Source organism: Mytilus trossulus, chromosome 3, assembly GCF_036588685.1.
Source record: "Mytilus trossulus isolate FHL-02 chromosome 3, PNRI_Mtr1.1.1.hap1, whole genome shotgun sequence".
NCBI lineage: Eukaryota > Metazoa > Mollusca > Bivalvia > Mytilida > Mytilidae > Mytilus > Mytilus trossulus.
In genome coordinates, this window is record NC_086375.1 from 10,931,971 (window position 1) to 10,945,917 (window position 13,947).

The 13,947-nt window shown below is 31.5% G+C and overlaps 1 protein-coding gene across 1 annotated transcript; it reads right to left on the bottom strand.

The window, feature by feature from the left end:
• Positions 1-6,856: 6,856 nt before the first annotated feature.
• LOC134710144 (PAS domain-containing protein cky-1-like) lies at positions 6,857-13,689 on the bottom strand. Its single transcript, XM_063570356.1, has 10 exons — positions 13,507-13,689; positions 13,005-13,171; positions 12,302-12,351; positions 11,584-11,673; positions 11,085-11,267; positions 10,503-10,690; positions 10,177-10,283; positions 9,699-9,855; positions 8,089-9,473; positions 6,857-7,820 (listed from the first exon to the last, which is right to left on the bottom strand). Exons 1-10 carry the CDS (start codon positions 13,551-13,553, stop codon positions 7,789-7,791), a joined length of 2,406 nt encoding a protein of 801 aa, XP_063426426.1. The 5' UTR covers positions 13,554-13,689; the 3' UTR covers positions 6,857-7,788.
• Between the last annotated feature and the right edge of the window lie 258 nt (positions 13,690-13,947).

Here is a 13,947-nt window from a genome sequence, read left to right on the forward strand (position 1 = left end):
AACAAATGAAGAATAGAGAAAAAAATAACAAACAAAAAAATAGGGAATAGAGAAAAATATAACCCAAAAAAATAGGGAATAGAGAAAAATATAACAAAAAAAAAATAGGGAATAGAGAATGTTGGTTTGCCAAAATATAGAAATTAGAGAATAATGGGTAAATTAGATAAAGAAAAGAGAAATGGTTTTAAAAAGTGAAGAATAAAGAATGAAGAAAAGAAAAGAATTGTAAGATCCTCAGCCCTCTGCACTTATAATGGAGGCATTCATCGAACGCATATAAAATCGGGAAATCCCTAATGTCTCACTGAAATAAGTGTGCCACTATATACCTATAAAGTAGCAAACGTAATATTTATCTCTATACCTTTAAATGTACATTGCATCTATCTTAAAAGCCTCATGACCTAATTTAATTTGATTATTGATTAATTATAGAAAGAATAAGTTCTAATTGTTATCTGGTTAATTTCCACGTAGGAGTAAGAGCTTGGAAGATGTCGATGTTCCATTGATCCACTTGGTTGTTATAAGTGTCGTTAAAGCGTCCTCCAGAGAGGTTTAATCAACAATATTTGCGTAAGTTATGTCCCTTGGCACCTGTATATTGTAGTGAATTATTAACACATTCGCCTACTTGTATTCCATTGTCTACGCAGATACATCTAATTGTTTTAACAGCCTTTGACGCAAACGGTTTAGAATGTAAGAATACGTATATCAGGTTTAATTTCATCATCAAACACGCCATTACGTTCAAAGAAGGTGACAATAAAGACTTAAAAGGATATAAATGGTGTTTGAAAAGAGCTATATTTTTTCACAGGAAAAGAGTATCTAAAATGTCAAATAAACCGACAAAACGCAACCAGGCAATATAATGGTAGACCATGCGCAAAATAGAATAATTACAAAACAACTTCCATACTTTGATAGAACATTTTCCGAAGAAAAAGATGTGGTTGACAAGATTTACCCTGACGAATCTTAATGCCTTTTATTCGCGTGCTCTGACGTTATCTATATGCAGACTTTATTAGTTAATTATAAGTGTGCACAGCAATATTAATTTTTAAGCATTTTTTCTTCCATAAAAAGAACACCTTTTTCTTTTAAAACTATGGAAAAGATGATGTATACAGAGTCGACAATCAAATTCTGTAAATATTTTGTTTTCCAGCTGAAGATGTTATAATAAAATAAAAATGGATTCAATCTCGCTAAATGTCCATATATGGATTTTTACCTAGATAAAACAAAAGTCCCAATATAGATGGAATTTAAGACGTTTATCAATTGTCTTTTTTCTTAAAAAATGTTTTTGTCATTTATCGAATATTTCTCCAAAAAAGAAAATAGAAATATAGAAACGGTCTGTGAAACTGAGAACAAATGAGCCTTCAGCAACTGATTGTTAAACAAGAATGTGTCCCCAGTACACGGATGCCCCACTCGCACTATCATTTTCTATGTTCAGTGGACCGTAAAATTGGGGTCAGAACTCTAATTTGGCATTCAAATTGGGAAGATCATATTATAAGAAACATGTATTCTAAGTTTCAGGTTGATTGGACTTTAACTTCATCAAAAACTACCTTGACCAAAAACTCTAACCTGAAGTGGGACAGACGAACGAACGGACAGACAGACGAACGGACGGTACGGTACAACCGACGAACGAACGCACAGACCAGAAAACTTAATGCCCCTCTACTATTGTAGGTGGGGGCTATCGTAGGTGGGGCATACACAATGTTGCATATATTTTACATGTTTTATGCTTTTTGTACGAGTATATATGTATAGAAGTACTAAGAAATACAATTTACATAAAATTAAATTGGATTAGTACACTCAATCAGTGCTCTCGTATGTATCTATTTCCCTATATATATATATTATGAAATAAAATTACAAATCTATGTTGACATGATGACATGTTGATAGGTAGATGAATATGTATGAAGTTGAAATGTACAATGAACGAGGAATATAAGTAATCAAAAGTTGGTATTAATACATAATCAGAAGTACTCTTATGTAAATGAACACATTTCTCGAAGTGCAAAAATATTATAACAAATTAAAATATAATCATTAACAGACTACATGTATGTACAACGTACGAAGAATACAAGTTATTAAAAGTTATTAAAAAAGGTACAGAAGATCAAAATATTTTAATGTAACTATTTACATACTGATATTCCATTGTCTACATACTGATATTCCAATCTTTACATGCAGATGTTCCATTGTCTATATACTAGTACTGACATTACATTGCTTAGTTCACATGCTGATGTTCCAATGTCTACATTTTGATGTTCCAATCTTTTTATGCGGATGTTCCAATGTCTACATTTTGATATTCCAATCTTTTTATGCGGATGTTCCAATGTCTACATTTTGATATTCCAATCTTTTTATGCGGATGTTCCAATGTCTACATACTGATATTTCATTCTTTACGTGCTGATGTTCCAATGCCTACATACTGATATTCCAATCTTTACATGCTGATGTTCCATTGTCTACATACTGCTATTCCATGGTCTACAAACTGATATTTCAATCTTTACATGCTTCTATTCCATTGTCTACATACTGCTATTCCATTGTCTACAAACTGATATTTCAATTTTTTACATGCTGCTATTTCAATTTTTTACATGCTGCTATTCCATTGTCTACATACTGCTATTCCATTGTCTACATACTGCTATTCCATTGTCTACATACTTATATACCAATCTTTACATGCGGATGTTCCATTGTCTACATATTGATATCCTAATCTTTACATGATGCTACATTGTATACACGCTGATATTCTATTGTCTCCATTGTTTTCAATGCTGATGTTTCATTTTCATTTCAATGTCTATATGCAAGATTTCATTGTTTACATGATGATATTTGTTTGCACGTTGATGTGTCAATGGCCACATTCTGATATCCCATTGTTTACGTACTGCTATTTTATTGCGAGATAAAATCCCATTGTTAACATGCTTATATTCCATGGTATACAACCTGGCAGTCCATTGTTTGTATGCTGGTGTTTGTGTACATGCTGTTATTTCATTGTTTACAGACAGATATTCTGTAGTTTACATGCTCTTATCCCCTCGCTTCAAGTGACGAATTTGTATAAACAAGAACACGTGAATACAAAAAAAAGCACATGGCTAAATAGACAAAAAGGATATTTGGTATCTATCTATGAAATAATACCATTAAAGCACAGTAAAAATCACACAAAAGCAAAGGAGCACCGCTTTTGTCGTTATTCTTCAAGACGGAGCAAAACTCCAACATATCCCCTCACTGCAAGTTTCAGACAAGCATATGCGCCGGATTGAACGGAATTCTCTGCAAAATGATTCAGATAGACTTTGTAAGATGCAACATACTAGAAAATAGTAAATATTTAAACCAAATAGTTCCAACGTATCATATGGTTTTAATCGGATATGTAATGCTTATTCACAGACAAAATGTAACTTGCTTGTTTTGGAATTTTGGATCCTCAATGCTCTTCAACTTTTTACTTGTTTGGCTTTATAAATATTTTGATACGAGCGTCACTGATGAGTCTTATGTAGACGAAACGCGCGTCTGGCGTACTAAATTATAATCCTGGTACCTTTGTTTTATGTGAAAAAACTAATAATAAACTTGGTTTGGTTATAGATTATACATTTATTTCGCTTTGATTGGTTAATAAATGGTTGAAATACTAATATATTTCACTGCCAATGTTACCTCTGTTTGCTTTCCGTGGTTAAAACATAGTATAAGCAACACTTTGTGACACAAATAAAGTTAAAAAAAACCGCAGACCTTCAAATTAGTGAGAAATTATTTTGACAACTTCAGCTTAAAAAAGGGTAAATAAACTTAAGTCTAAGCTTAACTGGCTACTGAATCCCAGAGACAAAAAAAAACCCTGAAGACCTTCAAATCAGTGAGAAATTATTTTGACAACTTCAGCTTATTTTAAAATAAATAAGAGTAAACAAAGTCTAAGCTATACTGACTACTGGATTCAATTTTTAATCTAATCTGTGTAATAATATCTAATGTCAGTAAATATTTAAACCATTAAATTGAGCAAAATAAACAATAAATATTTACAGTCAACACCGAAGGCTCATGTTAGTCAGATTAAATATCGCTTTTTATGTTGACTTGTTGTTTATTCCCTAAAGTGACAATTTCCGGTAATACTTGAAATTAATATTGATGTTTCTACCCTGGGTGTAAATGTCATATTTGTTTCCTGTTTAATTATCAGCTACAGAGACTGCAAAAACAATCAGAGATATACAAACAAGTGTAGGATAAAATAAAATTGAGAATGGAAATGGAGAATGTGTCATATAGACGTCTCGTCTATTTACAATTCACAATAAAAAGTAAGAGTATATTTCAAAACGACAATATAAACGCATTACATCAATGCAAGTTATCGAAAAAGGAAAATCACAAAAATACCGAACGCCGAAAAAAATTCAAAACGAAAAGTCCATAATTAAATGACAAAATGAAAAGCTCAAATACATCAAACAAATAGATACACAACTGTCATATTACTGAATTAGTATAGTAATGTAGAAAATGGTGGACAATAACTGGTATTAAAGCTAGCTAAATCTCTCATTTGTATGTCTGTCGGGCAAAATTTCATTATATTGAAAACAATGCATGAACAAAACAAACAAACATAGAACCCTCCTAGTTCATGTTTTTATTTTATAATAGTGTGTATAAGATACACATTGAAGGCGTTAGCCCGAATTGTTGTATCTAATTTACATCAAGATATATTTCTCATTGCAGAATGATAGTTTACAATAATTCAGGTGGAATATTTTTAAGCGATTTGCAAATATGTTTTTGAAAACCATAATAAATGCGGGGTATTTAGTGTCATAAAATAACATCTTGGTGTTAATTAAGTTCCTATATAGATCTGTTATTGGTCAATCAATTAAAACTGCTATGAATGAAAAGGATTTTGGATACATCAATACGTCATCCGTGTTCGATATCTTCAAATATTTTTTTTATTTTAACATTGAAATGCTTCCTCAAAACAATCGATTTTGGCATGCAGAATTCTCAGTATGTCCTTGCAATTTGTCCTAATTCTATGTTGTCAACTGTGACCTAGTTGTTAGTAATTTCATATTTAAAAGTGCCCGTACTCATAATGTTCACCTACGGAAATCATAAGGATGTCTACGTTAATGGTCTCCATGGTGATTAAGTATTATTTGATTTTCCCGTATGTATTTCCTTAATTGCGTCACTGACTGTCAAGTCCTTTTAAGATAAATTTCCGAAGTTTTTCAGTACATAATTGATTTCGATAAACAAATTATAAATATTATTCTTGTTTGCCTCCTTTCTTCAACACTTTTAGCGTGAAAGGAAGGAAACTAGTCTATTCCCATTCTTCCGTCCTGCTGATTGCCTTTATTTAGACGATTCCTGTTTCCATATTCGTTCTAATGACATGGTTTACAAAAAAATATTTTTCGTTTCTATTATTTGATGCGAGTCTTCAAATTTTTTAACTTTTTTTTTATATATATTTCGATTGAGGCGTATGAGAACTGTGGTCTTTCATAACTTCTAGTTCGTTTTTTATGTGTTTTTTGTCTTAAGCTTTGATTCATCTTTTAATTTTTGAAATATTTATGTAGTACTCGTTTATTACCTTGACAAAACCTGCCAGAAATTTTGGTCCTCCTTTTTTTTTTAACTTCGTACTTTATTTGGACATCAAAAAATGTTTTGATTCGAGCGACGTCGACACTAACAAGTCTTTAAAAACAACGAAACTTGCTTCTAACGTCCAACACTATAAACCTGGTATTTTTTATAAGTTTTTAGTTTACAATATTATGTGTATCAATTGTTGATGAATAAATTTAACAGTAGTTAACCATTGTTCAAATTTCACAGATCAATTAAAACAAAATCTGCACAACAAACAAAAACCAAGGATATATAAAATCACAAAAATACTGAACTCCGAGGAAATTCAAAAACAAAAGTCCCTAATCAAAAGGCAAAATAAAAATCTCAAACACATCAAACGAATGGATAACAACTGTCGTATTCCTAAATCACAAAAAGGAGCAAAACCAGGTGTGTTGACAGATTATGAGTCTTCTGCTATGCATGCAGCATCCTCTATACGAATCCATACTCATATCAGCATGTCACAATTGTTACTAGACAACTCGGGTATCTTTTATTTAAGACCGCGAAAACATGTCGCTATTTAGTTTAGAACACACATTTCGAATTCATTTACCATTTCATTATTTTGACAGTAAATGCTTTAAAGTGCCGATTTCAGTCGTTTTTCTTATAACAGTGTTGAAGAAGTTTTAATATATTGACGTGTTTAAATAAGTTTAGATACTGCTCAATACTGTTGTTTTCCAATCATGTATTGACGGGGTTTTTTTTCTATGCTATAGTAAATTTGTATTCTTCTTACTAAATTCTTTGATTTTGGAGTTTTTCTCAGTTCTCAGTTTTAAACTCTTCATAATTTGATTTTCTTTTTCCTTATATTTAAAAAGGTCTTGTTGTTGGTTGTCTTTTCGTTTTTTTTTTATCATATAGACTATTTGATTGTATGTCCCTATATAAGATTTTAATTGTCCCTTTGTATCTTTTGAGTTATATGTGTGCCTTTTCTTTTAATTCACATCTATAATGGACGACATGAATTGTTCGATTTTCTTCTTTGTGAGTATTAATATTGTTGCATTTTCCCATTTTCAAATATTTGATGTTTCAATCATGTGAAATGATTCATTAAACAAGACGATTTATATTACATCAAACTTTATTAAAACAGTTATGTAACAACATATTAATTAATAATAAAGCTGACAATATGGTTCTGACCAGCAGAAACCATGAAACACTAATCCTCCATACTGGAGGTGTGTGGTATAACTTATAACCACAGCAGCACTTAAAATGACAGTAATAATTTAAGTAATAATAGTTGATGTATTATAGTCACAATGTACCTGATCTACTAATAAATCAAAGCACGATGATAATTAATCTAAATATTACAATGTCAACTTTTATAACAGATTAAAATAGGTTAATTTAAAATTATTACAATTTTAATATATATTTCTTTGGGGAAATAAAACGCAAAACATGAATGAGATGAAAGAGGACCAGCCTCGTTTTGACCAGCATTGGTTGAGAGAAAACGTTCAAGCTTCAGATATAAAATCATACCTACACAGGGACAACCACCAGGGCTGTATATGAACAGAGTCTATAAATAAATCAAAAACGAATTCTCTATCCTATTACAATAGCAGCATCAAAATTAATGAATGAATGATACGACCAGCGTTACTTATAATAAACTCTACATAAATCAAATGCACTAATAGCTTAATATTTTGCAAATTATACTGTAGTGACCAGCACTACAATTCACAAAACTAATTTACATAATAGACTTGCGACCTGCGCAATAATGTGTAAAAACATATGTACATTACATAATAGTTCAAAGTTCAAATATGTAAAGTAATAAAGTATAAATGTAAAAATGTCTGACCAGCAGACTTAAAGTCATGTAAATGTATAAAGCACAATGTAAAACCCGTCCAGCGGGGAACAGTCGTCATCTTCCATTACTCTTCTGCCTGCAGAAACCGGAAGTGACGCATAGGGAGTGGCAATATGCCTTACATATGAAAAGTCGTAAGTCGAAACTTACACAGTAACCTACTGGGAGTCTTCGTTAGAACTGAGAACACCTGAAAAATAGAATGCACACATTGAGTATACAAGTTTATATGGAATATTAAGTAAAGTCATAAAAATAAATTTTCTTTGATGTTTGTTTTTAAACCTTGTTAAAAGTTGTTGTGTATTGTATGGGTTTGTTGAATGCAGTTTTTATTGAATACAAATGTAGATCTCTTTTTTTTTAAGTTATATTATGTGTTTCATTATCTTAGAAATTAATGCTGACATGTAATAATATACATATTTGAATGCACAAAGTAACGAAAGAAATCTTACCACTTGGCGTCCAAGATGAAATAAACTTTCTAAGCTGATGCAGCTCAGTTTCACCGGAACTAGCGTCAACATTGACCATAGGAACATTGCCATATTTGTCCAGTTCTGTCAACAGTCCTGAACAAGGCAACTTCAGGGTCTGAAGCATCCAGTTGTCCGGGTCCATAATCTCCTCATAATGATCAGAATCGAAGTCAGATTCTGGAGTCAGTGCACAGTACGATTTCTCTTCGTACGACATTCTGTCTTCTGTTATTGACGAAACTGGAGACAAGGGCAGTGGGCTTGTATGACTTTCTGGTACGCTGAAAGGGCTCTCGTTTATCTCCACCTTGATTTCGTTCAAAGATTTCCCGCCATTTATCTCCGGTTCAGGGTCACTCAACGCAAGTATATCTTCTACATCAAAATTGTTAGTTTCCTTCGCGTCAATGAGATCATCTATGTCAATTGGTTCGGCTTTCACAATGGCATCAAAATCTTTTAGAGAATTTTGCATTACAAATGTGCCAAGTTCATCAAAGAAAGAATCGACGAATGAAACATCGAGGCTCGGAAGATTCTTTGATCTCCTCTCAGCATTAGTGTCATTCATTTGTTTCTGCTTCAGCGAACAAATATACTTTGCAACTAATACTGGATTAAATGAATGGATGTCCTTTGAAGAGGCATCGTTTGATGGCTGGGGAGATGATACTGGTGATGCGTCTGGTGTTAGATAGCAAGATGGCATGGAAACGTCTGGAACAACTTGCTCATTATTGTTTTTATCTTCCATTTTTACGATCGGTTTGTAAACACGACCCGACAATAATGGACCTTTCTTCTGAGTTAATGTTTGTTGGATGTCTCTCCTTGCATATAACATTTGCATGGGACCATGATCGTATGCTGGTGCAATGTAATCATTTTGCGATGATGGCAAAGACTGGCATATTAATGTTTCATGGGGTAAAACAGACGAAGGAGAGGAATTTCCCATTCCATAGCCGCCATTTTGATGATGCATCATTCGAGGAAGTTTGGTTGGTTTGCATGTTGTGAAATTTTCTTGAATTTTCCTTTTCAGTGCACGTAGTGTGTCATTACGACCTTGTCGGTCTGCCATATTTGGAGAACAGTTTTTGACGCAGAAAGATTTATGCGTTTGAGGTATTTGACCGTGAACAGGTTGTGGTACAGTTGCAAAAGGCTGATCGAAAATTTGTTGTCCGGAGAAAAATGGCGATGGGAACATGTTACCAGCAGCTGGTAGCATAGGACTTCCTTCGGTATTTGTTGGGATCGGAGCACAAAATGTTGATCCGAAGAAGAAATCTGGAGTTCGAGATGCATACAATGCGAATAGCTGCCCTTGTAGTTTGAACTGGAATGCCTCTTGTTCACTGCAAAATAAAGGGAACATTTTAAAATTTGTTAAACTGTAAGATTGGTTTTTAATTTTTCTTGTTGCATTTTACAAAAAGAAACACATAAAACAAATAAAGTTTTTTTTTCATTTGTCATTTTCTTAACCATATTTTTATTTTAAATTTCTTTTAATAAAACAGATCTGAACAATGCAAGTTACTGATATAGATATATTGATGTGCATAAAAGTTAATAATTACCTGACTACTTGATTGATGCATAATATAACTGGTTCATCACTATTAGATAACAATGCCTGTCTAACTTGCATCACAATGTTGACCCAGATGACTTCATCTTTCGCTGTGATCATACGTACAGTCATCATACACCCCATTTCATGTCGTGATTTTATTACTGAAATTATAAATTATATAAAATAAGTATTATGAATAAGGTTCGAACACGTAATTGACATTTAATATTCCATAATTATCTATGACTGAAAAGACAGTGGTCGAATTCCGAAATACCTAATTTCATCTTATTTTCAATTTCGTGTTTATTTGAACTCCAACATTACTCAGTAAATTTTGACATTAAAAGTTATAAAATTCTTGGATTCATGGATCATTGAAATCTATTGACCCCACTGAATAGTTTAAGTCTGATTGGCTTAATTACCATATAGAAAATTATTCCATATCTTTATACTTTGAACATATGTTAACGACTTACATTGGGTGTGTTTGTCCTTGGCCTCTTGCAAATCCTCGGGATATATGTAACTATACCAAGATTTACTCTGGATTTCATCATTAGTTGTCTGCAGATGATATTCTCCACTGAAGTAAAAAAAATAACATAATTTTAAATATTTGTTTTTCTTTGTAAAATAATAATTTGTAAAATTGTGCATACTATTCAATTTTGTTTATTGTATTTAGATTATTATCAACTATAATTCTTTAGCTAATTAATTTTCATTGTAATTAATATTAAATATGTTTAAACAAATATCTAATATTGTTATTATCAAGAATTAAGAAAAAATATTAGCTTACTTCAGTGTAAGTTCTATGAAGGACATATCAAGGTTATGAACCGATTTATAGACCATGGTATTGTTTTGGATGAGGCTTTCTTTGACGTCCGGTGTAATTAAAGGTGAGCAAACAGCAATAAACACTTGCTGTTCTACATCAGAATCTTGTGTTGGTACCGTCACAAAATGACCTTTGACATGCATGACCTGTAAAACAATGATCATTACATATATTATTCTATTTAATAATAAAGTAGATAAAAATTCAAACTTAAGAATTAATTCATTTTTTTTAGTAATGTTCTTTTGTTTAATTTGTTTCTTATTTTGAACACTGTATATAAATCTTGTAAGTTGACAACTTAAGTTGACAAGTGTAACTTTAGCAGGAAACAGTCATTCATCTTGAATGTGTTTTATTACTTGTGTAGAAATATAATATTTCACTTCACCACTAATGTCATTTTTGGTTGGCAGTTTGCCATTTCTATAAATACACATTATCTTTGTACAAGTGTTTCTGTTGTAGCTATCAGTTAAGATAGCGCGATAGAAGTTATAGATACGCCTACTGTATTGAGGCTCAGTAAAGGGTGTTTACCTTAACATCTCCAAATCCGGCTTGTCGTTTAAGGGTCCTCGACATGTTCATTCGACAGAAGAAGCTGGTTGGTATATCCTGTGACATTTTCCCGCCACCATGTAACAACTGTGCCTGCACAGTGCCATGGTCGCGTTTGTCTACAATATCAAACAAGCTATCTCCTTGCGTTTTCATGTCGACCTGAAATTGAAAGAAAACATATTCAAATCTAACTCATTTATTACGAATATTGTTACAATTTTCAACTTTATATATAATATGTTTTCTGTGTAATGTATTGATGTTTGTTATATACTTTTGATTATTATGCAATTATATATTCATGATGTAATATAATTTCATTGCATTTACTTTCTATTTTATCAATAAGAAACAAACAAGTTATATTTTATTTTTAACGGTATTTGGTGTATGTGTTGGTGATCATTTTAATATTTTATATTAAGAAAAGTTATTTGTTTTTTAACAAGTCTGATAGTTAGAATGTATTACTTACCATTGAATGGCCCAAATACTCTGTAACATTCTCTGATATATACAGTAATTTTCCATCTCTTGTTGTTAACAGCAGAAATCCTGTCAGAGACTGTAAACAGGAAATGGAATTATAATTATTATAATTATTCATTATACTTAATAATTTAATAATTATATTGGAAAGTATTTTAATCTCATTTTATAATGTGTTTCTATGTATTTGATAAGGTGAGTATATATTCAAATCAATGTTTATGCAAACTGAACAGGTAGTTTTTATCTTATCTTAGATTCGCCTGCTACCGCCATACTCTTAATTTCCCACAAGGTTACCGCAATATAAAATTACAGTTAAAATTTATTCAGAATAAAACACACACCTGATGACGTCAATCGATTCTATTTATAAATACTTTTTATGCCAAGTCGACCATTGCAAGGTTTTAAAATATTTGCTAGTCAACAGGTAATATGTTCAGGTAAAATATGGACAAAATATGAACAATGTAAGGCTGTATAATAGGATCTTGACATGTTGTCAAAAATGATTCATTATACATCGCTGTGTATCTCATAAATGTCCCCATGTAGCCTCCAGCAAACTCATTGAGACGGAAATGTGTATTTGACCTTTTGTCACATTATGACGTAAATATCAGTCAGCTACAAAGAAAATATTGTCTTGAGCACTGTAGAAAATAGCACTTGACCTGGATTTTATAGACTGTAAAACTTACCTGTGAAAAATCGCACGGTACTTCCGAATTATTCTGAGATGATTTAACCACTGAAATGAAGAAAAGGAGAAATATTTATTTGTGTTGTTTATAGATTAAGAGTATTAATTTAAAAAAAAATGAATAATTTCATAACTTGATCACGAAGAAAAAGTGTTTATCTTCTTATTTTTCGTTATTTACTTTTATAAATATATATTATATTTAACAAGTTTATGCGTTTTATTTGTTCAATAGAAGTGCTGAAAATATGTCTGTTATGAAGCTCCTTTTAACTATGTTACATTTGAAAATCGACAAATAATTTTTGTCTAAATTTTCAAAAGAATATTTTGAACTGTTACCAAATTAAAAAGGTTCAAATTTCATCATTTATCATCTTGTTAATAAATTCCAAAAAACATTTTACTTCTTAGTATTTGCATTTCAGTACATACAATGCGTATGATGGATTTGTATTAAATGATTAGTTTGACTTTCAATTTTTTGGAATGTTTAATCTTTTATCAAAATAATACAACTAACCCATGTCAAAACGTTTCCCACTGATATTTAAAAGCTCAGTTTTGTATTAATTTGGCATTTGAAACTGTTACATTCAATTATTTCGTATCCCATAACTTCCAACCATTGTATCTTTACAATTATTAATAAGATAAGCACTAAAATTGTCATTATTAATACTAATAAACAGTACACTTACTTTTCTGTAAAACGTTACATTTTCGGATGAATACACAACTAAGGGACATGATCTGGAGTTGGGATAATCTTTGTCTTGCGCTCTCTGGTAGAGGTAATAAGTCTCTCATTACGGAAATTTCTCCATTTATTTGGTCTCTTCGTTGTTTTGAAGCTCCTTTATTTGACCTAAAACCCAACGATATAATATTTAAACTTTGAAGACATAACCAATGAAAAACAAATTGTTCGGCTGTGAGTCAGTTTCTAAAAACAGCTTCGACTAACTGTGTACGCAACTCTCTGCAACTATGTCGGGAAATATTTTTACGTGTACAGTAATCCAAGGGGGGTTTTAATTGATGAAACAATAATTACATTATCTTTGTATTATTACAATACTATATTGTTCGCCATCATAGTTACTAGGTTTAAAAGTTATAAAATCCCGTGTTGTTTACAACGAGAGAGGACCACTCCTTTAAAAGTTAAGTTTGTCAAGTAGAATAATAATCATCGCTTACCTTTCTAAGTCCAATAGAGCCAGCTCTTCAACGGGACTTGGTGCCATTTTGTTTACACTTTTATATTTATTTACATTTAAAGTTAATAATCACAATGTATTTCAGCGGACCAGCCGCTGTATAATCCTCAAAGAAAAATTCGACAATGAACAATCTCGTTCTAGCTCTGACGCATATGTCAATGTTAGTTTATCATGTGACTTTCGCCGATTGGTCGATTCTTGTCACATGGTTTAATTATGTATTTACTACACTGTTAATGATACGATGTGTATCGATCAGGTAAATGATAGGTATAATTTTTCAGCTATGACGTATATAATAGTACGAAAGTTATTCATAATTAATGGCGTATAAATAGTTTACCGAAAAGTTTAAATGGAATGTATATATCTTTTTATAATTAAGTTTGTTGAAAGTAACGTCATAGATTTTAGATCT

Excerpts from the sequence above, each read along its gene's own strand:
- LOC134710144 (XM_063570356.1), bottom strand. The coding sequence starts at position 13,553 with ATGGCACCAAGTCCCGTTGAAGAGCTGGCTCTATTGGACTTAGAAAG. Across the intron at positions 10,284-10,502 it reads TTCATAGAACTTACACTGAA|TGGAGAATATCATCTGCAGA; the intron begins GTAAGCTAATAT and ends TTTTTACTTCAG. Across the intron at positions 9,856-10,176 it reads CAAGGACAAACACACCCAAT|TAATAAAATCACGACATGAA; the intron begins GTAAGTCGTTAA and ends TTATAATTTCAG.